Here is a 25,432-nt window from a genome sequence, read left to right on the forward strand (position 1 = left end):
TGCCAGTCTTGGCGTCCCTGACGGACATGCATTCGAGGGTGCGGGTGATCTTGAGCGCCTCCTGCTCTGTGTCTGTGAGGACCACTACTTGTTGTGGCCCCCCTCCAGTCTTCGCATGCATTTTGCGCTCTCTTCTCCTATAAGGGGAGAAAGAGCAGACGTGAGTGAGTGATGGTGAAGTGGCCAGCCGATGAATGCATTGCTTTGGGTGAGGCTGACCGTGAAAGAAGTGCATCAGAGGGTGAGCACGAGACAGAGCCATCACTTTGGATCAGGATTGGGGTGACTGGTAGTGGTGGGGTGACTAATGGGGAGGTGAGGAAGTACAGGTAAGTTGAGGATGAGCCTTAAGTGGGTGTGAGGAGTGATGTGATGGAGTAGTCTTGGCTGTGCAGAATGAGTTGGGGGGGGGGGGGTGATGTGGAGCATGGAATGCAGGAGAATCAATAAATGTACTCACTTTTGCTGACCTTTGGTCATTGGAACGCTTCCTGCACTGGATCCAGGTGTGGGAGATGTTGCTGCTGCTGGTGACCTCCTCTGCCACCTCGAGCCAGGTGTTCTTGGTGGCTGAGGCAGGGCACTTTCTTTCGTTCACGGGGTAAAACACTTCCCCCTCCTCCTCCTCACCCCGTGCAGTAGCTTCTACAGTGAGGCGTCACTGAACCTCGGAGCAGCTTTGCCCCGTGCTGCTCCACTGTGGTTTCTGGGTCTTTGTTCTAGCAAAAGTATTTGGAGCAATGGCGCTTGAAATAGAGCTCCTCCAGCTGACAGCCTGTGATGCAGGTGCGCAGTCTGCCTGCTGCGCAGCTTTCCGACAGCAAACCCGGAAGCCATGTTAGGCGGCACCAATTCACTTGCGATCACATGCGAAACGGACATATTTTATTGGTCAGGTTACCCACGCATCCATTCACAACCCCCCCCGCCGCCCCCGGCTGCCATTCTGCCTCCATTCTGAAATCGGGGCCCGTGTGTGTGTGAAGGATGGACCAATGGTCAGAATGTGGGGGCGGGAGGTCATGTGAAGAAACTGCCAGGAATACACCCAACCAGAGTTGGCAAAGCTACCCCCAACTCTTATCCAGTTTACTTTGTGCCTGTAACCCTGCCTGTCAGGTCACAGCAGCACTTTCCTTTCAATTCCCCCAGTTCAGACACTCTACCCCCCTTCCCCATCCAAATCCCACCGTGGTACTCCAGGCTCATCACTCTTCAGAGGCACTCCTGCCCAGTCCGACCATCGCCCAGTTAATGCTGTCAAACGTAAACCTCTCACTTTGAGCTGACACTCATCCGTTTCCCTTCTGTTACTTCTCTCACAAACTGGCACGTTTCCCTGGTGCTTATGTGTTGTTTTAAGTTTGGGTAGTTGACGGACCAATTGTTTTTGGCGCCAAGAACGCAGTATTGGGCAGGGAGTTGCAGAGACAGCGCTCGAGCGCACACACTGGAACTTTGCGCGGGCTCGCGCGCTCAACCGTTAAGGAAAGGCGGACTGCGCGCGGGCGGCAGCAGCCTGAAGCAAACCGGTGGCAGGTCCGATCCGATCCGCCCGGCGGCGCAAACTGCTCCTCATGGCCGAGTCTCTGCCGAGCTGGCCTAGTGGAGCCGAGTTCTGGGTGCTGGCGGTGGAGCGCTACCTGCTGAACGAGCCCAACTCCAGCACCTACCGATACGACGTGACACTGTGCAGCGGCGGAGCGGCCGGGGACGGGGAGCGGGCCCCGCTGAAATGTTTCGTCTCTCCGCAGTTGAACCATTTAGTGCAGAGAAACCTGCTGCGCTCGGGCTGCCAGCTCAGGGTGAGCCGCTTCTCGGCGCTGTTGGATGGGTTGAAGGTGGTGGAGGCAGCCGAGGTGCTGAGAGGAGGTGCTCCTCCGCCGGCGGCGCTTGCCTGTGGCGCCACTTGGACCGACCCGCGCCCTTTACTCAGCTGCAAGAAGTACTACCTGCCCCTCTGGGAGGAGAGTGACTATTATGGAGAGGAATGGACGGAGCAAGCCTGCAGTCAGGAGCATGTCAACATGGAAGGTCTGGAGCTCCATCACCATTTTAAAACCAAAACTTGATCAGTGTAAGGTTGTCAACTCTCCTGGATTTAAAGATTAATCTGGTCATTGCTGCGACCCAGGAGAAAGATCAAAGGGTCATTAAAAAGTTGTTACAACTAATAGTTTATTCATTATAAAAATATCGGGGATGGTTGGGAGAGAGGGGGGCTGGCAGGGCGTTTGGAGACGGAAGGTCATGTGATGAAACTCTAGGCAACCCTGTGTTCGTATTAACCAACTAACTATTTCGTACCCCATAATTGACTGGTGATTATTACCGAACAGACCTGCTGTGGTTAATTCATAATCTTTAATGCTAAAGTGTGGATTTAGTAGGAAGTTTGGAAACAACTCAGCCCTCTGTGGTGTGCTCAAGGATTTGATACCTAACCTAGGTAGGTCCACAGTATCCTGGGACACTGATGGTGATTTACCAGCCAGGCTGGCTCAAGAGCTGGGATTCTTCCCACTTGGCTCCAGATAACCAACATTGCAAGAAAATGTTCGAATGTGAAGGGTGGTTCTTGCTTTTTTTATATTTCAAAATATACTTTATTTCATAAAATTTAAAGATACACACAGTTCAATGTAAAAAGAAAAATGAAATTCCAAGCAATACACATCAAACCAATACAATGCAGATCATACACACTATGATCCCATTATTACAATTCAAGACACAGTATCTGTATATCTCCTAATAAATTATGTAAAATACAAGGTGGGATGGCCTTACACTGTGGCCTTTCCCCATAGAGCCTTTGTGTAGGACGCACATCGCTTCAGTGCATCCCGCAGTACGTACTCCTGCACCTTGGAGTGCGCCAGTCGGCAACACTCAGTCGTAGACAGCTCCTTTAGCTGGAAGACCAGCAGGTTTCGGGCGGACCAAAGGGTCTCCATTGAGTTGATGGTCTTCCAGCAGCAGTCAGTATCTGTCTCGGTGTGCGTTCCGGGGAACAGCCAGTAGAGTACAGATCGGCCAACCGATGAATGCATTGGTTTGGGTGAGGCTGACCATGAAAGAGGTGCTTCAGAGGGTGAGTATGAGACAGAGGCATCACATTGGATCAGGAGTGGAGTGAGTGGTAATGGTGGGGTCACAAACGGGGAGTGCTCAGGAAGTAAAGGTAAGTTGAGGATGAGCTTTAAGTGGGTGTGAGGAGTGATGTGATGGAGTAGTCTTGGCAGTGTAGAATGCGTTTGGCTGGTGGTTGGGGGAGGGGGCGGAGGAGGGGATGGTGATGTGCACCACTGAATGCAGGAGAATCAGTAAGTGTACTCACTTTTGCTGACCTTGTTAGGTCATTGAAACACTTCCTGCAAGTGGACCTAAGTGCGGGAGATGTTGCTGTTGCTGGTGACGTCCTCTGCTACCTCGAGCCAGGCCGCCTTGGCAGAAGCAGGGCACTTCCTCCTATCGGCCAGGTAAAACAGTTGCCCCCTCCTCCTCACCCCAGCCAGGAGCACCTGAAGTGAGGCATCATTAAATCTTGGAGCAGCCTTGCCCTTGTGCTGCTCCATTGTGTCATTTTGGTCTTTGCTCCAGCAAAAGCCATTGGAGCAATGGCCCTTTAAATAGAGATGCTCCAGCTGACAGCCTGTCATGCGGGTGCGCAGTCCATCCACTGCGCAGCTTTCAGACAGCAAACCCGAAAGCCATGTTTAAGGGCCACGCGATCGCATGGGGAACAGTAAGATTTTATTATCCGGGTTTGCCGCGTGCCCGTTGATTCCCCCCCACTGTCATCCCGCTACCATTTGAAAATCGAGCCCTTGGTGTTTGTGTCCTGGGGGTCGACACACATCCTGTGGCAGCCACACACACTGTGGTCCTTGCTGGACAAACAGCAGGTAGCTTACCAGTACTCTGTGCTGATAGGTTGTACAGTTTAAGCCAGTTAAACCTCAGCAACGCCCCTGTACACACTCGTGAGGTCAAGGCTTCGGAACTCCCCGCCCCCCCCCCCCCCCCCACACACGCACACACAGAGTCAAGCTGCTCCTAAACATTCTAGATTTAGGTAAGTGGGGTGTGTGCACTCCATATTCACTAAACATAAACTCTGCCTGTGTGGACTTCTCAGTAGCTTTGTTTGGAGACTCTTAAAAATGGTAATAGTGTATGTCAGACAGCTAGCTGACCAAAATAAAACGTTGCATTTTAATGACGTGGATCAGACGGCAGATAATCAAATGCTTCCCTGAGGTCCTCATGATCAGGTAATTTGTAAACCAGTGCTGATTTCAGCATTAGGAAGAAGTTGCATTTCATAGTGCCTTATCATGTCTCAGAAAAATTCCACCTATAATGAATTCCATTGTGCAGTTTACTGTTATGTGGGTGAACGTGCCAGCTATCTTGCACACAAGAAGATCCCACAAACAGCAATGAAATAAATGATCAGTTTATCTGTGCCTACCGATTGAGCGAGGAATGTTGGCCAGGACACTGGGAAAACTCCTTGTTTAACTTTGAATAGTGCTATTTAACACCCACTTCAACTGGTGAAATAAGAAGATAGGGACTCAGTTTTTAAAATCTCACCCTGTTGAAGCACTCTCTCAGTACTGTACTAAGTGTCAGCATAGAGCCATAGACTATTTGCTTAAATCCTGGAGTGAAGCTTGAACCTACAAACTTCTGACTCAAAGATGAGAGTGATACCAACAGTAGATTTTTAAAATTGTGACCAGAAATTTTAAGGGGACTGTGCATTTTTGAAACTCAACTCCAACCAAGTGCTATTGGTCTCAGACTGTCAGCTAGATTTTGTGTTTCAGCCAGGCAGAATCCTGCTTACGTTGCTTGGTTCCTGCACGCTGGAACTTTAACTAACCTGTTCAAGAGAGAGCTCTGCAACTCCCTGAATATGTACATGGACGGACCTCTCTTGCAAAACTTGCAAACTTAAATGTTTAGAGAGTGGAATTCAGTAGATTTACAAGGTGAGCACATCATCAATCAGGCTTGACACCTCACTGGATTTTCAGTTTGTACACAGTCAAACCAAAATGGTGAGAGACTCCCTGGAAGAAGTCAGACTCTTACTTCAATTTACACTGCCAGTTTAGCATTGGTGCAAAGCAAAAATTGCTTCATACTGACACTGCATCCTAAATATTCATGGTAAATATATTTTATGGGTGAGTTTCTTTAAAAGTGCAAGTTTTATTTGACTGATAATTAGACTACAGGAAACAAAGCACTCATTTGCAGCAACTCCTGGTTAATTGACATTGATACAATAACAACTTGCATTTATATCATGCCTTTAACATAGAAAAATGTCTCAACACGTTTCACAGAAGTTTGATCAGACAAAATGGACACCGAGCCAAAGAAGGTGATATTAAGAGGGATGACTAAAAACTTGGCCAAAAAGATGGGTTTTAATTAGGTTCTAAAGGAGGCAGAGGGGTTTATGGAGGGGATTGCAGAGTGTGGGGCCTAGAAAGCTGAAGGGTGGGTGGGGGAGATGCACAAGAGGCCAGAGTCAGAGAAATGGAGAGCTTGTGCGTTGGGTGGCGGTGGCTGTGGGGGTGGGGTGGGGTGGGGAGAGAAGAATTGAAGGGCTGGACGGTTATAGCAATAGGAACTGGCAAGGCCATGAAGAGATTTGATCACAAGGATGAGAATTAAAAATTTTAGGCATTGGGGGGCCGAGAGCCAATGTAGGCCAGTTAGCTCAGGGATGATGAATAAGCAGGATATAGGCAGCTAAGTTTTGGATAAGCTGATGGTTCGAGTGTGGAGGATGGGAGGTAAACCAGCAGAACATTGGAATAGTCAAGTCTGGAGGTAATACAGGCGTGGATGAGAGTTTCAGCAGCAGATAGGCAGGGGCAGAGGCAGGTAATGTTACAGAAATGGAAGTAGGCGATCTTTGTGATGGAGAGCAAAAATGGTTGGAAGCTCAGATATTTTGGAGCCTTGGTGTCTGTCTTGCTCAACCTGATACAGTGGCCAGGGAAGGAGATGGAATCATTGGAAAGGGTATGGAATTTGTAGCAGGGGCCAAAGGCAGTGGTTAACTGAAGAAAATTGCGGTTGAACCAAGGCTGAATGTCAGACAAAAGCAGTATGACAGCACAGAGGCAGTGAGGGGCTGAGATGGGTGGTGGAGAGGTAGAGGTGGATGTCATCAGCGTAGATGTGGAAGTTGATCCTCTGTCTTCGGATGATTTGGCTGATTTGTACATTTTAACCAGCCGCCCGACCCTCACCTGCCCGTCGGTGTGGTTAATATTGAGGCCATAGGCTCTCATTCTGTGTAAGTAGATCAGGAACTAAGGAATCAAGCTTCCATGGATGCGATATGTATTTATCTGTTGCAGCACTGACATAATGGGCTCGATATTAGCACCCGCTATCGGGTGTGTTCCTGGCAGGGGGGCTCCGAAAATAGGGGAATCCCGGAGCGGGTCCGGAGCCCGGCTCCAACCCACCCACTTCCGGGTTCCCCACAGACGCGCTGACATGCGCGTGCAGCCCTCACGTGTGGGACTCCCGCAGGCAGTTAAAGCCAGCGGGGTGCCACTTGACAGTATTTATTCTGCTATTTCAGGTCATTAACAGACCTGATTAAGGGAATATTTCAGGAGGGGTGGGATTTAAGAAACAACTGGGACTGTTTCCCGTACTGGGGGAAACACTCCCAGTTCAAATGGACGTGTTGCAGCTATCAGCCTGTGGCAGCTGCAAAGGTCCATTTGACAGGTCGGGGTGGGGAGACCCTCACTCATTGCAGGAGGCCACTCTGTTGCTTTGGACAAAGTTTGGCCTCCACCACCCTCCTTCTAACAATCAAATTCACAAACTTGCACACTTACCCCGGGGTCCAGACACATGTACCTACCTTGCGGACCCCCTCAGATGTACATCTTCCGGATGGGGGCCGCCGTAGCTGCAGTCATGACCTCGGAGGGCGAACAGCATCATCAGCCTCGCCGTCCACCTCTGACACGTGGAACTCCACAACACAGTGCTGTGACACATCCACCTACAGAGCAGGAGGGAGGGCAACCGCAGAGAGAGATGTGTCGCAGAGGGCACTACTCTCGCCACAGGGTCCACAGACCGAGGCTCAGCTTCCTGGACCTCTCTGAGCAGCAGTGCACAGGGAGGCTCAGAGACACTCGACATGTAGTCGTGGACATCTGCAGCCTCCTTCATGCCGAGCTGCTCCCGGCTGGCCCGAGCACCATCTTCTTACCTGTCGCTGTCAAAGTCACCACTGCCCTCAACAACTTCTCCTCCGCATCCTTCCAGGTTGCCACCGGGGACATCGTCGATGTCTCTCAGTCGTCTGCACAAAAGAGCCCTGCAAATACACCTACACCCACTCTGCAGTGACACAATGGGTGGCATCAGGTGTGGGTCTTCATTGTGATCCTTAGGAATGGGCATTATTGCACAAACCAGACAAGATTCGCAAAGACGTGGCAGTAGTGGTGCCAATATACTATGTGATGTGAGTTGATCAGAAATTAAATATAAGTAAAAACCATGACAAACCCTCAAACACCCTTGTGCATCCCCTTCATGCTCACAACACGTCTGCCTTACGCTTCCTACTGCACATATGTGATGCATGCCCTGTGGCTGCAACACAGGTAGTGGCAGGTTGAGTGCGGCTGACCGTGAAAGAGATGTATGAGAGGGTGAGTATGAGTTAGAGCCATGAGATTGTATGAGGATTGGATTGAATGGAAGTGGTGGGATGAGTACTCGCGAGGTGAATAAGTGCAGGTAAGATGAGGATGAGCTTTGAGTGGGTGTGAGGAGTGATGGGACAGAGTAGTGTTGGCAGTGCAGAAGGAGATGTGGGGTGGGGGCGGTGATGTGGCAGACGGAGTGTAGGGGAATGAGTAAGTGTACTCGCTTTGGCTGACCTACTTAGGTCATTGCAGCGCCTCCTGCACTGTATGCAGGTGTGTGATATCTTGGTGGTGCAGGTGACCTCCTCTGCCACCTCAAGCCAGGCCTTCTTGGTGGCAGAGGCAGGCCGCTTCCTCCCGCCCACCGGGGGGGAAGATCTCTGTCCTCCCCCCTCCTCCTCCTCACCCCATCCAATGATACCTGGACTGAGGCATCATTAAACCTAGGAGCAGCCTTCCACCTGGGCTGCTCCATGCTGTAATTTTTCCTATTTCCTGCAGCATCAGTCAGTGGAGGACTGCCCCTTTAAATAGAGCTCCTCCAGCTGACATACCTTACTGCGCATGCGCAGTCCGCCCGACACGCAGCTCAGCAGCGGGGAACCCGGAACAACAGGTAAGTGGATCCAATTAGGCTGCGATCGCGCGCGGGGCAGACTGATTTTACCGGGCGCGTTACCCACGTGCCCAATCGCCCCCCCCCCCCCGCCGCGAACCCGCAGCCCTCCTAATATCGAGCCCAATAAATCTGCACCTATTTATGGTTAAATGTAAATTTATTCTTATTTTGCAAATTTACTGTATTGTAGGTCTGAGGATAATCACACTAAATGAGTTGGAACTTAGCTGGAGAGGAAGGTTGAAATTGGCTCCACTGTTGGTGAGGATAATGTACAAATCCAGATTACGGCATTATGGAAAAGCTGGCAAGAACATTGATTGGCCTTATCAGGCAAGTCCCCAAAATGATAAATTGTTGAAAAAGCTAACTTGTGATAGGACCAAAGCCTCCAAGTTTAAGATCACAATTATCTGGAAGTAATGATATTGAACATTCTCACTGAATAACAAATTGATTATAGTAATATATAAAACATATGGTATCAAACCAAGAACATTTTAATACTGTAGCATGAGATACATAACATCTTATATTAGAATGGATATCCCATTAACTATCGCACTATCATATTCACACTGCTCTGACTCAAGCTTCTTGCATTCAATTCCTGCTTACTGTTTAGCCAGATGTACAGCTATTACTGCACCAAAATAGAAAATGTAACCATATCAATAAAAGATATGTGTCTGTATGTTACACTACATGAAGTAAAATAAACTGGTGCATGTTTGTGTTTCAAGGGTGGAACAAGTTTAGGTTGTGGATGATATGTTTAAAAACAAACAAAACTACATCTAACTTTTTTGTCAGATTCAGCAGTAAAACATTCAAATTTTTGTATAAATTTCATCTCAAAGTTTATAGGTGGTGAAAATCAGGGTGGAAACGTGACTTATTCACCCGATTTTATGATACAAATTTTCTAGTTTCTGATCTCTTATCTTGATATCTTATCAGACATGTACTTTTTAAACATTTTAAACACTGGTACTAGCTGTCTGATCCAATATTAAATTTAGAGGAGCATTACAGTAGATAGATGGGGTCTCGACTTTGCTTGGAACCAATATTAAATTAATAACCTACTAGTTTAGTACTTTGTTTTAGTTTGTTTATACATGGTTTGTTTATTTTTGTTATGTAACAATTTGTTAAATTGTATACCACTGTTGATTACAGTTTTGTCTTTACAATGTTACTTTTTTTATTTAGATTAAAATAGTCCAAAAATTTTCCATGAAACAAATTAAAATTTAAATCCTAAATGAGGGGGACTCTTATGCACCACCACTCCCTTCACCCCACCATTGGCGGCTGTACCATCAGCCATTCAGGCCCTAAGCTCTGGAATTCCCTCCCGAAATTTCTCTGTCTCTCCATCTCCTTTAAGACCCTCCTTAAAACTTACCTCTTTGACCAAGCTTTTGGTCATCTGTCCTAATATATCCTTCTTTGGCTTGGTATAATTTTTTTTGTCTTATTACATTCCTGTGAAGCGCCTTGGGATGTTTTACTACCTTAAAGACGCTATATAAATGCAAGTTGTTGTTGTTGCTGCTGCTTTTACTCTGATCAAGCTTTACATGATATATTTTGTTTTATAGGCTTACTTTGAAGTTGGTGACTGTTCTGGTATGATGTCAGTGGTTCTGTGGAACTCATTATGTCCAAGATTCTTTAGGAGTCTAGAAGTTGGAACAGTAATACTTATCCAGCAGTACGTTGTGAAGGATGCATATCGGATGAGAACACAACCTGTTTCGTACTACCCAGATTTAAAAATCTTCAAAGAAATAGGTAATGTGATAGTGTTTTCCATATGGCTGTAAAATAATACAACATTAACGGAGAATTCTCTTTGTTAAAAGGGGCTTCAAAACCTTTCTTCTTTGTTTTCAAGTGAACGACATAATGATGTAAGTTGTATTAAAAAACATCGCTTGAGTGTGACATGATCATTATATAACTGCTACAGGCTGTTCTCCCATCCTAAATAAAGTTTGCCAATATTTTTTTCATGATGATAATGATGTGACAGATTGGAGATATGGCTTCTTTCTAATTATATTTTTATACACTTTTTATGGAAATTTGGTGGCTGGTAATCATTTTCATTTTTTTATTAAACCAAAAGCAAAATACTTCAGATGCTATTTCCGCTGCTTGGGGAGTCTAGGACTAGGGGACATAGCCTAAAAATTAGAGCCAGTACTTTCAGGAGTGAAGTTGGGAACACTTCTACACGCAAAGGGTGGTAGAAGTTTGGAAAACTTTTCTGCAAATGGCAGTTGATGCTAGCTCAATTGTTAATTTTAAATCTGAGACTGATAGATTTGTGTTAACCAAAGGTATTAAGGGATGTGGGGCTAAGGAGTTAGGTATGGAGTTAGGTCACAGATCAGCCATGATCTCATTGAATGGAGAACAGGCTCGAGGAGCTAAATGGCCTACTCCTGTTCTTATCTTCCTATGTTCCTATGCTGGAAATCTAAAATAAAAACAGGAAATGCTGGAAATGCTCAGCAAGTCAGGCAGCATCTGTCGAGAAAGAAACAGAGTTTCAGGTTGGTGACCTTTTGTCACAACTGGAAGAAGTTAAAGATTTAACAGTCTTTAAGCAAGTACTGAGCCAGGCAAAGAGGGCAGGGGAAAGGAAAGGATGGGGAGGAAAGAACAAAAAGGAAGGCCTGTGAGGGTGGAGGGCAGGAGTGATTAAATGACAAAAGGGTAAATGATTAAGCTCGAGGAACAACACCTCATCTTTCGATTGGGCACTTCACAACCTTCTGGACACAACATTGATTTCAGTAACTTGAGATCATAACCACTGCTCCCATTTTTTTTCAGACAGCAAGTGCTAGTAATGGTTCTGCTGTTGCCATTTACAGCTCCTCTAGACCCATCTTTTGTTTCTTTACTTGTCCCATTATTACCCTCCTTGCCTTGCACCATCATCCCTTTTGTCATTTAATCATTCCTGCCTCCACCCTATCGCAGACCTTCCCCTTTGTTCTTTCCTTGCCCCGCCCCCGCCCCTTTTGCCTGCTTAAAAACTGTTAATTTTTTTACTTCATAGAATCATAGAATGGTTACAGCAAAGAAGGAGGCCATTCGGTCCATCAAGCCCATGCCGGCACTTTGTAAGAGCAATTCAGTTAGTCCCATTCCTCCACAGGTTCCCTTTAGCCCTGCAAATTTTTTTCCCTTCAATCATTTATCCAATTCCTTTTTGAAAGCCATGATTGAATCTGCTTCCACCACCCTTTCAGGCAGCGCATTCCAGATCATAACTACTCGCTGCATAAAAAAGTTTTTCCTCATGTCGCCTTTGGTTCTTTTGCCATTCACCTTAAATCTGTGTCCTCTGGTTCTCGACCCTTCTGCCAATGGCAACATTTACTCTTTATTTACTTTATCTAAACCCTTCATGATTTTGAACACTTCTGTCAAATCTCCTCTTAACCTTCTCTGCTCTAAGGAGAACAACCCCAGCTTCTCCAGTCTATCCACGTAGCTGAAGTCCCTCATCCCTGGAACCATTCTACATTCGAGTAAATCTTTTCTGCCGCTCTCTAAGGCCTTCACATCCTTCCGAAAGCGCGGTGCCCAGAATTGGACACAATACTCTAGTTGTGGCCGAATCAATGTTTTATCACGGTTCAACATAACTTCCTTGCTTTTGTACTCTATGCCTCTATTTATAAAGCTCAGGATCCCGTATGCTTTTTTAACCGTTTTCTTAACCTGTCCTGCCACCTTCAAAGATTTGTATACCTGTACCCCCAGGTCTCTCTGTTCCTGCACTCCCTTTTGAACTGTATCATTTAGTTTATATTGCCTCTCCTCATTCTTCCTGACAAAATGTATCACTTCGCACTTCTCTGCATTAAATTTCATCTGCCATGTGTCTGCCCATTCCACCAGCTAGTCTATGTCCTCTTGAAGTCTATTACTATTTTCCTCACTGTTTACGACACTTCCAAGTTTTCTGTCATCTGCAAATTTTGAAATTGTGCTCTGTACATCCAAGTCTAAGTCATTAATATTATATCAAAAATGGTAAAGACAGATGCAAAGTACTCATTTAGTACCTCAGCCATGCCCTCTGCCTCCATGCGTAGATCTCCTTTTTGGTCCCTAATCGGCCCCACCTCCTCTTACTACCCATTTACTATTTATATGCCTAAATAAGATTTTTGGATTCCCTTTTATGTTAGCCGCCAGTCTATTCTCATACACTCTCTTTACCTTATCTTATTTCCTTTTTCACTTCTCCTCTGTACTTTCTATGTGCAGCCTGGTTCTCACTTGTATTATCAACCTGACATCTGTCATATGCCCCCCCCCCACTTTTCTGCTTCATCTTACTCTCTATCTCTTTTGTCATCCAGGGAGCTGTGGCTTTGGTTGCTCTACCTTTCCCTCTCGTGGGAATGTACCTAGACCGAACCATTTCCTCTTTAAAGGCTGCCCATTGTTCAATTACAGTTTTGCCTGCCAATCTTTGAATCCAATTTACCCGGGCCAGATCCGTTCTCAACCCACTGAAATTGGCCCTCCTCCAATTAAGCATTTTTACTCTAGATTGCTCCTTGTCCTTTTCCATAACTGATCTAAACCTTATGATACTATGATCACTGTTCCCTAAATGTTCCCCCACTGACACTTGCTCCACTTGACCCACTTAATTCCCAAGAACTAGACCCAGCAATGCTTCCTTCCTCGTTCGGCCCGAAACATATTGATCAAGAAAGTTCTCCTGAACACACTTCAGAAATTCCTCCCCCTCTTTGCCCTTTGCACTGTTACCATCCCAGTCTGTATTAGGATCGTTGAAGTCCCCCATTATCACTACTCTATAATTTCCCTGCAAATTTGTTCCTCAGTATCCTTCCTACTAATCGGTGGCCTATAGAATACACCCAGTCGTGTGATGGCACTTCTATTGTTTCCTAACTCTAACCAAATAGATTCTGTCCTTGACCCCCTCAAGGACATCCTCTCTCCAGCACTACAATATCCTCCTTAATCAATACTGTCATCCCCGCTCCTTCTTTTCTCTTCCCTATCTTTCTTGAACACCTCTTCCAATTCTGACGAAAGGTCACCGACCTGAAACGTTAACTTTTGTTTCTTTCTCCACAGGTGCTGCGTGATTTGCTGAGTATTTCCAACATTTTCTGTTTTTATTTCATTTGTTTACTGCTGGCTGGAGACAGACTGTATGGATGGGCACCATAAATTCACTTTTTGTCTTGCATATTAATGTCACTTAAAAGAAGCAGACGGTTCACCTCTAGCTGAATTGCTTAACACATGTCAATTGCCAACTCTTCATAGAAATACCTAATTAAGTGACTAATCTATTCCTGTGGTCTCAATTACTGACAAGACCATCTTCGATCACTTCCTTCTATCCCTCATGAGCCATATTCTGTCAACCCTTCTTCAACCCCCATCTCATTCAGCATCTGACTTTGGAGGGGAAGAATACTCTCCCCAATAACATTGCAATTGCTGTTTCTAACTCTTAACTGCTTAAAGTCTTATTTTCCTCAAATAATTTAACAAAACCTTTGAGTGAACCTGCTAGAAGCTAAACAAAAAATATTTCTCAGTATAACTGACTGAAGAGTGCTTATGCATCCTTGAACATAAGGTAAGTTGCACATGCTCAGACTGCGCAATCCAAATTCAGCTTACAGCAAGCAAAATATCAGCTCCAAGCCCTTGCTTTTGGGAGAGGCAGAAGCCTTCAATTAAAATTTTAATGAAGGCATTGAAGGATACAAAAGACAATTCAGTTGATAAATTTAATCATGATATTGTGAAAAATGTATTTCTTTAATTTTGGTTAAACCTTAATTTTGGTCACTCAAAATTTTAGTTACTGAGGGAGAAATTGGCAGATGAAGAAAAAGACTTCAGAAAGCATTTTAAGAGAACTGTAAGAACCCAGTGGCCAGATAGCACGATTAGAGTTTACATGAATGTTTTTGATTATAAATGGACAAAGCAATTTATAACGGAAAAGTTGACATGATAAGTATGACGAAAACGTGACTACAGGCAGTCAAATGGTGATGACAGCAAATGTGGGTAGACTTCAGATTGTTTATATAGATATATATATATAATGTATATTGTGCATGTTTTTGAGTAATTTATTTATTTTATGAGTACTGCATTTTTTCACTTATTTTCATTTGTGAGCAATACCATGGGAAATTCAGTATTTTAACATTAAATAGGTGTATAACTTGTATTGTCGTTGTAGCTATTTTGTTTGTATTTCAGATATTTCTTTGAACCCTCAGAAGCCTGCAGCTGATATTAAGATAATTCCACCAAAACAAGTTAAGCCTGAGTGGAGACTTCCTGATATTAAGTATCGTTTTATTACAAGGTAACCCACTAGTACAATGCTTTTCTATATATGTACTCACTCATTAATTATTAATATGTGGGTAATAAGTAAGTTTTGGTTGAAATAAATATGAAGTTTTAAGAGTAACTATGTTGAAATCTCAACTAATTTAAAATAAATTTTATTCTTTGCCTACTGCTCTTTTTTAATTGTCTGTAGTCAGTGTAATTTGAAATGAATGTTAAGGAAACAAGGAGCACAGTAATATTAATTGACCATTGAGTTTTATGTCTAAACGCTTAAGGGATTGCAATTTTAGTAAAGACCATAAGAAAGCATGGAATGAGAAAAGGCTATTAGGGTCCTCAAGCCTGCTGATTGCAAAGACATTGGGCTCGATTTTCGCACCCCTGAGCTGGTGCGTTCGTGGCGGGGGGGGGGGGCTGCGAAAATCGGGAATTCCTGTGGCGGGTCTGGAGCTCGGCTCCAACCCACCCACTTCTGGGTTCCCCAGTGACGCGCTGATGTGCGCGCGCAACCCCCGCATGTGGGACTCCCGCCGGCAATTAAAGCCGGCGTTGTGCTACTTAAAGTAATCATTAAGGTATTTCAGGTCGTTTAGAGACCTGATTAACATGACATTTTAGGAGGGGTGGGATTTTGCAAACAACTGGGACTGTTTGCCGTACTGGGGGAAACACTCCCAGTTCAAATGGACGTGTTGCAGCCATCAGCCTGTGGGAGCTGCAAAGGTCCATTTGACAGGTGGGCGAGGGGAGACCCTCACTCATTGCAGGAGGCCACTCTGTCACTTTGGACAAAGTTTGGCCTTCTCACAACAAAATCCACCAACTTGCACACTTACCCCGGTGTCCAGACACATTTACCTACCTTGCAGACCTCCTCAAATGTACATCTTCTGGATGGGGGCCACCGTAGCTGCAGTCATGACCTCCTTGGAGGATGAACAGCATCACCAGCCTCGCCCGCCACGCCGTCCACCTCTGACATGTGGAGCCCCACAACACAATGCTGTGACACATCTACCTGCACAGCAGGAGGGAGGGCAAAGGCAGAGAGAGATGCGTCGCGGAAGGCACTACCCTTGCCACAGGGTCTACAGACCGAGGCTCAGCTTACTGGACCTCTCTGAGCAGCAGTGCACACAGAGGCTCAGAGTCACTCGACATGTAGTCGTGGACATCTGCAGCCTCCTTCATGCCGAGCTGCTCCCGGCTGACCCGAGCACCATCTTCTTACCTGTCGCTGTCAAAGTCACCACTGCCCTCAACAACTTCTTCTCCGCATCCTTCCAGGGTGCCATCGGGGACATCGCCGACGCCTCTCAGTCGTCTGCACAAAAGAGCCCTACAAATACACCTACACCCACTCTGCAGTGACACAGTGGGTGGCATCAGTTGTGGGTCTTCATAGTGATCCTCAGGAAAGGGCATTATTGCACAAATCAGACAAGATTCGCAAAGACGTGGCAGTAGTGGTGACAATATAATATGTTATGTGAGTTGATCAGATTAAATATAGGTAAAAACCATGACAAACCCTCAAACACCCTTGTGCATCCCCTTCATGCTCACGACATGTTTGCCTTACGCTTCCTACTGCACATATGTGATGCATGCCCTGTGGCTGCAGCACAGGTAGTGGCAGGTTGAGTGAGGCTGACCATGAAAGAGATGCATGAGAGGGTGAGTATGAGATAGAGCCATGAGATTGTATGAGAATTGGGGTGAGTGGTAGAGGTGGGATGAGTACTGGCAAGGTGAGTAAGTGCAGGTAAGATGAGGATGAACTTTGAGTGGGTGTGAGGGGTGATATGCTATCTATGTCTATGCTGCGCATGCGCAGTCCACCCGCTGCGCAGCTTTCCAGTGCGAAACCCAAAAGCACAGGTAAGTGGCTGCGATTCCGTGTGGAGCACCCCGATTTCACTGGGCGCGTTATCCACACGCCCAGTCGACCCCCCCCACTGCTGAGAACCCGCCGCCCTCCTAATATCGGGCCCAATGTAGCCTACTCTATCATGGCATATACCCAGCAAATTTCATCTGAGAAAAAGCCTGTATAACATTGCCATGATCCCCAAAGTTAATGAAGTGACACTCTACGATTCCTGTCCATCCCCACATCTCTACCATTCCTGTCCATCCCCACATCTCTACCATTCAATTAGCTGTCCCACCTCCCATGACAAATCCCTGCCCCAACTCATGGTGCATCATGCCCTGTGAAATATTTGGATGATTTCAGTCATTACATATTCTTATTTGCTTTACCCCAGTTCTTAATTCAAATTAAGATTTATTGCACATTTCACCAAAAGGTGCTTTCAAATACACGTATGCCTTTCTATGTATGCATATATCTTCATTTCTTTAATCAAAATTTGTTTCACAAATATTCTTTTAATCTTGGTCTGTCTGTTGTAAATACTTATGAAATTTTTCATTGTTTTCTTGAAAATCCTGATTGAGAAAGTTCCAGCATTCTGGAAATATATTATGCCAAAAGTATTGACGACAAACCAAGATATCCCTAATTTTTTAGTAAGTTTTAATTAAGACTTTAAGGCCATTACTGCTAAATTTTCATAGAGAATGTTGATTACACTTTCTAATCTTTGCTCATTGCAAGTTTAATTCAAAATTTAAGTTTCAGTTTACAGGAACTCATCAGCCTACAGTCATCAACTGTCTCCTCCAAAAGCTGGCTAATGCAGTTTGGTTTCAGGTTGTGCAACCCATCGGCATTGACATGAAGTTCTGGGAAAAGGAGATATGAACAATAATTCAGAGTAACAATATCTGTAATCAATAGCCCTCTCAGGGAAGATGTTTCTATTAAGCTGAAAAGGGGATCTTCTTTGGTTTAAAAAAAAATTCTGATTTTAAAATAAAAAATAAATCTGCAGTGGTGATAGCTATTAGATATTAGTGTGGTTTTAGTTGTACAAAGGAGTTTTGGTTAATTTTTTATATGTAAAACAATGACCACTCATGGTAGTGTTCACAGACACTTTATTAAAAAAAAGAGTTATCTCATTTCCTGTAACTGTCTCTGCTCTTTCCCATTCTATAATTCATTTGTTTTTCTCTTATTCTGTTTTCTGTTATATTGTCTTCTTTCTCTCTCTTTCTCTTGTATTATCTATGTATCTCTCCATCACCAGCTCTCTTGTTGCTTGTGGATAAAAAGTGAAGAGTTTAGCACTTGGGTGAAGCACCTTCACCCCCATTAGCCTTGTGTATCCTCAGAACACACGGGATAATTTGAACCCCCAAGTGGGTTGGGGGCAGGTGCGCAGTGAAAATAGTTTGTTTTTGGAGGACTGCATCCTGGCTCTATTGTGCCCATTTCTGGTTTTAACCGAGGCGCATTTGGATGCACGTGCACAACAGAAACCTGGAAGTCCCGTCCCCACTTAAAGCCGGCGGGCCGATATTTAAAGGGCCAATTCAGGTAGTTGAAACACTTTAGGTAATTTACTTTTTGTGGATTCTGTAACAGGAATGGATTTAACTGCTTCTGAACATGTCTCCCATGGCTTCTGAAACACGCCATAGAAACGGAGGCGAGCTGCAGCCGAAGCTGATTTGGCCCTTTAAACCATTGATTGACACATCTCAATAAAAGGCAAGGTATTACAGCTGAGCACTCAGTCCTCTCAGACAAACGTTTGGCTGGGAAGTCTTTGTGTTTAGACTGAGATTTCTTTGTTGAGACTGAGAATTCTTGTTTTGAGACAAATTTACCTACATTTTGGAGCCCCTCAAACTGACAAGATCAGGATGGGGGACGCAATGGATGTATTCCGCGGTACATCTGAGGAGGAGGCACGTCATCATCCCCGGCAGGCATGTCGTGCAGTTCTGGGATCTCCAGGTGCACAAGACAGAGGTGCGCAACAAGAACCTGGAGAAGAGCAGAGAGGGGACCAACGGAGTGGCCGAGATCACAGGAGGCACTACCCATGTGAAAGGGTCTACAGGCAAAGGATGAGTTTCCTAGACCTCTCTGAGGAGCAGTGCCTACGCAGGCAGAGATTGAGTCGGCAGGTGGTCGCAGACATTTGCATGCTCCTTCATGAAGAGCTACCCCCGGCTGGACCTGCTGGCCAGGCATTGCCCGTCGCAGTAAAAGTCACCACTGCCCTTAATTTGTTCGCCTCTGGATCCTTCCAGGGCGCCACCGTCTCCAGGGTGTCTCAGTCATCTGCACATAAGCCAACTCTCTGGCTGGCTTCCCACGGGTGCAGGATGCAATTGATTGCATACACGTAGCAATCTGAGGACTTCCACATGAGCCAGGACTGTTCATAAACTGAATGAGATATCACTCCATCAATGCACAGCCGGTGTGCGACCACCGAAAGATATTTCTGCAGGTGTGTGTAAGATTCCCTGGCAGCTGTCATAATTCATTAATTTTGTGCAAGTCCAACATCCTGACCTCTTACAAACAGAAGACAGACTTAAGCGCTGGCACCTTGGAGACAAAGGATACCCCCTGCAGATGGTACTCATGACACCAGTGAGAAACCGCACCAGTGTGGCACAGCAGCGGTACAACCAGAACCACATGACCACCAGGTCTGTCATTGAGCAAACCATAGGAATGTTGAAGATGCGCTTCATGTGCCTGGATATATCTGGGGGAGCCCTTCAGTACTCGCCAGCGACGGTGTACAGAATAATGGTTGTGTGCTGCGTCCTGCACAACATAGCGCAGTAGAGAAGGTTACAGGTAGAGAAGGTTGAATGCGCACATGATGCCTCCTCATCTGGCGGCAACATTGAAAAAGAGGAGGAGGAGGATTAAAAAAAGAGATCGGAAACCCATCGCCAGAGCAGCGGCCCACATTATTGCCCATGATGCCAGGGATTCCCTCATCTCTAACAGGTTCACATAATTAGATGTGCAAATTGGATACTTGAAATACTTTGGCAGCCTGGAACAACCAAGACCACCACCACCCAACCCCCCCCATCCCCCTCCATTGCACAAAACTGTCCTTCAACCACGTACACACCCATTGCACACGTGCCCAATGGGTGGCATAATGTCTTGGCATTCATGATGAAGCACATGAAAGGGCGAATTCAGAAAAGGGACTCAATTACGGCCAAGACGTGGCAGTGATGGTGATAATGGTTAAGTTTAATGTGCCATAACAAAAAAATATATAAATTAACAACATGACAGCTCGTCAAACACCCTTGTGCATACACTTGGTGAATTACTCAATTGCTCAATCTCGTGTGGCAAAACGGCACTTGTCCCTCTAAGAAGTTGGACGTGGACGGCTCAGGGGTTGCGTAACTATTTAGCAAGGAGGAGATTCGTATTTCTCTTTCTACCGCTTGTCTGTGATGCATCCCCTGTGGTTTCAGCAGAGGTAGTGGCGGGTTGCTCAGATACCTGCCCTGACTGCTGAGATGCTCTCTACCTACAACCTTTGGGTTTTGGAGCCCATGAATGCCCCGACTAGGACTGCTCCACCTGTACCTGTGCAGGGGCAGACTCGGCCATCGGCAGAGGAGGCAGCATTGCGAATACTGGTTGAGGAGGGGGCAATGGGTGAGAGGTGGGAGTGCTTTGAGTGGGCTCCCCATTTCCTTATCCTTTTTCGCCATCATCCCTCTCCTGGGTCAGCGCATCATCACTCCCACCACTCTGCTGGGCAGCAGGCTGGTGAGCAGATGTGCCGCGTTCTCAGGCCACAGCTAAAGTATCTCTCTGCCTGTTTAAGGTGGCAGACATGTTGGCATCCAGAGTCCGCACGGCTGTTGTCATGACCTGCATGGACTCATCTGAGAGCCATGCTTGAAGCTCAATGGAGGTTACCATTCTCTCCATCGCAGACATTCCCACACTTACCTGCGACGACTATCCACTAGCGATGGAGATGGACTCCTCCATCCTCTCCGCTATTGTGGAAGGTGTGAAGGCCCTGGAAGACAACAGAAGCTGAAATTTCCAGACCTCAGTATGGTCAGTGGAAAATTAACAATCTTTCCACTGACCATACTGAGGTCTGGAAAAGTTCAATCATTGATTAAAATCAATTCATCATGTTTGTGAAAGATGTCAAAGTTCTGTCACCAGCAATCTGCGGGTTGCCAGCCTCTTCATTTCCAACGGATATGTATGCAACGGTGCGACTTATCTCCATGGCCTGCTCCTCTGCATCTGTCAGCCGGACTATTTGTGGTGGTTCACTTCCAGTCCTCGTCCTCTCCCTTGCCTTTTGCGCTCTCTTCTCCTACAAGGGGAGAAAGAACAGACCTGTGAGTGACTGAAGGTGATGTATTCACCCGATGGATGCATTGCTTTGGGTGAGGCTGACAGTGAAACAGATGCATCAGAGGGTGACTATCAGACAGATGCATCTCATTGCATCAGGATTGGGGTGAGTGGCAGTGGTGGGCGCATAAATGGGGAGGTGAAGAAGTGCATAGAAAGTGAAGGTTAGTTTTTGCTGAAACTTAAGTGGATGTGAGGAGTGATGTGATGGAGTAGGCGTGCCAACACAGTGAGAGGGGGTGTTGCAATTCATGGGCTGTGGGTGAATCAGCAAATGTACTATCTTTTCCTGACCTGGTTAGATCATTAAACCGCTTTCTCCACTGCCAAGACCTGAGCACCGTACTCCTGCTGCTCACCTCTCCTGCCACCTCCAGCAACGCCTTCTTGGTGGCAGAACCGGGTTTCTTCCACCCATTGCTGGGGTAAATTACTTCCCTCCTGCTTCTCATGCACCCAGCCGTGCTTCCAGTGAAGCATCAGTAAATCTAGGCGCTGCCTTTGCTCTCCTAGACTCCACATCGCCTTCAAAATCTATTCTTTAAATAGTGGGCTTTCGGGTGCGCAGTAGCCCGCTGTACAGCTTGGAAACGCGAAACCCGGAAGCAAAGGTAATTGACTGCAATCGAGATACAATCGCAGATTTAAACGTGCTCACTTTGCTTCTGGGTTCCCCACACCCAAATCCATCCACCCACTGACTTCCCGCCGCCATGTTAAAATCATGGCCACTACGTCTGGGCTGTGTTGCCCAATTCTGAGCCTTGTTTGATATTGGGGCTGAGGCCTTTGCATTCACCCCATACAGCTAGTCACCCATTAATCTAACCCCTGTCTTATATTTAGCTATATGCTACGACCCTGCCCTCCCCTTGTGGACTGATAGACGGGAAAAAATGGTGTGTCTCTTTATCTTGCTCTTTCTCTCTTCTCATGTCCCTCTCCCTGTTCAATAGGTTATCTCTTTCTACCTCCACACCCTTTGCTCAACAGAATTTCTCCTCCTCCCACAAATAAGAGCTGGCCCTCTCCTTCCCCTCCTATATAACTCCTCTTGCACAATAGGTTTTTGGGCAGCACAGATCGGAGATATTTATAATCATAGTATCCCTGAGGTTTGAGGTGTGCATAAAATTCATTATTGTAATGTTGATGTTGGTCAGAGTTCACTGCCCTTACTGGAATACAGGTTATTAGGAAGCCAACTCTTGCAGCTTCACATGCTTCTCTTCCTAGTTTTGTCATGATATGAACAAAATTTATCAAAATTTGCTTTTTTTGGCAAATTTGCCAGTTTACATTCCAAATTTGTGTTCTAATGACTGCACTTAAAAGTAAACTGAAATTGAATGATTCTGGTATTGAGGGTTGCCTGGGTTGTTACGATTGGCAGTAATCCCACCCCTTCTGCACAGCTGTGCGTGTTCGATGATTTTTTTTCTTCTTCTTTTATGTTCCTGTGTCATTTCAGATCTTGCAGCGTTTGGCTGGAGCGGTACTCCCCATGGACCTGTAGCAGCCGCGCTGGTTACCACCCACGCCCTATAATGCTGCAGTGGCCGTGACCAGATCTCTCCTCCTCCCCAAATTGTTGTAGAAGTCTCATCCACTCCTTCCCACTCTCCACTGACATGTTCTCACCCTCTTTTTGTGCTGCTTCAGTAGCTCTGTCTGCTGTATGGCTGCCTTGGTCAGTGGCCCCAGGCTGCTTCTGTTTGCTATCTTAGTTGCTTAATGAGCACTCTTCCCATTCTGCAGTTTATCCGAGCAGAGAGGTAAAAAAATGGAAGAGACAAATACATGTAGTGGTACACGCTAATATCACAGTATCTAGCACATAAAACAAGAGGTCTTATTGCTACAACCCCGGCTCATGCTATCATTTAACTACATATTGGGCAGTACAAGTACAATTAATATGAGAACACAAGGTCCCTTTACAGAAGTGATTGGTGATGCTGAACTTGAGAGAATATCATGTGCAAACCCAAAATTTGCAACAGTCCTTATAAGGACAATATTTTTGAAGCCTTTATTAGAATTTTTCTTTCTCTTTATGGAATTGCGACTCCTGAAATTGGTGGTTTCCCCTCTTGAATTTTATTTTTGAAAATCAACAAAAACAATGTAAGTCCAGAAGTCCTTCAAAAAAGTACATCTTTAATTTTTTTTAAGCACATTGGAGCTCCAGCTAATTCCCAGACTTTAATTATGTTTTGAAGTCCTTCTGGAGTTCTGTTTGCCGGCAAGTGGGGTCTTGGATTGAACTCTCCCAAATGCAGAAAATTGACTGAAACAGAACAAATTGGGACTCGAGGCAACGTCAAAAATAATTGAGAAAAGTCAAGTAATCAGCTGGAACTGCAACATGCTGACAACACATAAATAATATTGAGCTTTTTAAAGCACTTAATTTTGTTTTAAAATTTAACAAAGTATTAATGGGATCTAAATCATTATTTTGGTAATTTTATTTAAAAACAAAAAAAATTAGTTTGATTATTGCTTTATTGCATGGGCTCAGGTTGAACATGCCTGCTTTTCAATGAGTTGTGCCATATGGTTGGTACCAACTAATCATGTGACAAGTAATACCACACTGATCCATGGGTACTATCAGCTGTCTGAAAAGAACAAACAAAAAATAGGATGGACAACATTCAATGCTTCAATAATATATATAAATTTTAATTATTTAGGTTTAAGTATGAAAACAATTTTAGTTAACAAAATATATTTTTCATCAAGGATAATTTTAGTTATCGTTATAGTTTGCAAATGCCACACTTATTCAGTACTTGCAAAACCCTGTAGTAAAGTATAATAATAATTTGCTAATGAGCATTTAAGTAGAATTTAAAATAAATTACAGGGGTTCCAAGAACTTTTAAGTTGTCGGTAGCTGATGTTATATACATGATCATAAATCTTGTCAGGTACTGAAGTAATGAAAATTTTGTGCTATTGAAATTGAAATAGACATAGATATTTGGCTAACATTTTATTAGATATTTCTTTTTTAAGTAAAAACAAGTACAAAGTATGTTGCCTATTTGAGAATCCTTATTCTAATTGTAAAGCAGCATCTTTTTATTTTCAGGGATAAACTGGACACTGTGCCTGATACCTATGTTTGCGATGTCATAGGTCTCGTCACTTTTGTCGGCAGATGTGAAAGAATCAGAAAGAAGGGTAACGTGTTTGCAGTGCTCATTTGAAAACACTAAATATTCTTTATTTGAAACCTCCACGTGCCATAGAAGTATAGCTTAGTCTAGCATGATGGTTTCAACAGAACCTATGTGTAAGGACTCACATAAAATGTCATTATGACATTGAAGATAGGCGGTTCGACACATGCTCTCCTACTCCCACATTGTATGCCCCAGATTGTTTTTCACTAACTAAAGGTTCTTTGCTCCTCGTGTCAGACCTCTTGCCACCAAAGTTTGGGGTAAAATCTCCACACTTTCAACAGCCGTAGGGTAGATTAGTCAGGCATTAAAAGTATCACGCACTCTGCTAATTTATCCAGCCTGCTGTGTTCTAGTGTTTCATTTTTAGGTTTCTCAGGAGGCTAAAGTGTCCACACTAGTCAGTGCTGGATGACAAACCTCCATTGAAATATAATACTAGGCTGCCCTTTTCAGGAGAAGCATATATCAATCTCGGGTCCATTCTTGGAGGCTCATTTTATGTAAGCCTCTCTTTCCCCCACCCCCTCCCTCCACCCAACACAGCAACACCCGTTGACAGGGATAGACAAAGATTCCAACCAACAAGATGATCTTCAGACGGCAGAACCTCCTCTACTCTCTCTCACCCCCCGACCTAGCTGATCTCCAAAGATGTAGGGTAAATGATTTGCTCCCACTGCAAGCAAAGCCACATGAAGAAAACTGTTCCTCTCATAACTACCCCATAATCAAAATGTACAATAACATTGTACAAGGGGGTTTTGATAAAGTAGATAGGGAGCAACTGTTTCCACTGGCAGCAGGGCGATAACCAGAGGACACAGATTTCAGATCATTGGCAAAAGAACTAGGAGAGACATGAAGAGAAATGTTTTTAGTCAGCGAGTTGTTATGATCTGGAATGCACTACTTGAAAGGGTGGTGGAAGCAGATTCAGTAGTAAATTTCAAAAGGGAATTGGATATATACTTGAAAAGGAAAAATTTGAAGGGCTATGAGGAAAGAGCAGGCGACTGAGACTATTTGGATAGCTCTTTCAAAGAGCTGGCGCAGGGATGATGGGCTGAATGGCCTCCTTCTGTGCTGTAAGATTCTATGAATTAAAAAAATTCTTGAAAAACATTTTTGAGAGTTCAATAAATCCATTTTTATATATAAAAAACAGCTATTTACATTACATAGTAACACCAGGGTCCAATCTTAGATGGTC

The 25,432-nt window shown here is 45.0% G+C and overlaps 1 protein-coding gene across 1 annotated transcript in view; it reads left to right on the forward strand.

The window, feature by feature from the left end:
* Positions 1 to 1,403: 1,403 nt before the first annotated feature.
* LOC137322957 (RPA-related protein RADX-like) overlaps positions 1,404 to 25,432 on the forward strand; it is a 53,086-nt gene continuing 29,057 nt past the window's right edge. Inside the window, exons 1-5 of the mRNA XM_067986218.1 lie at positions 1,404 to 2,034; positions 8,525 to 8,667; positions 9,942 to 10,134; positions 14,635 to 14,743; positions 24,126 to 24,217. Of these exons, the coding sequence (XP_067842319.1) occupies positions 1,578 to 2,034; positions 8,525 to 8,667; positions 9,942 to 10,134; positions 14,635 to 14,743; positions 24,126 to 24,217 (994 nt within the window). The 5' untranslated portion in view covers positions 1,404 to 1,577. The remainder of the gene's footprint in view (positions 2,035 to 8,524; positions 8,668 to 9,941; positions 10,135 to 14,634; positions 14,744 to 24,125; positions 24,218 to 25,432) is intronic.

The sequence above is a fragment of the Heptranchias perlo genome, chromosome 6 (assembly GCF_035084215.1).
Source record: "Heptranchias perlo isolate sHepPer1 chromosome 6, sHepPer1.hap1, whole genome shotgun sequence".
In the NCBI taxonomy this organism is placed as follows: Eukaryota; Metazoa; Chordata; class Chondrichthyes; order Hexanchiformes; family Hexanchidae; genus Heptranchias; species Heptranchias perlo.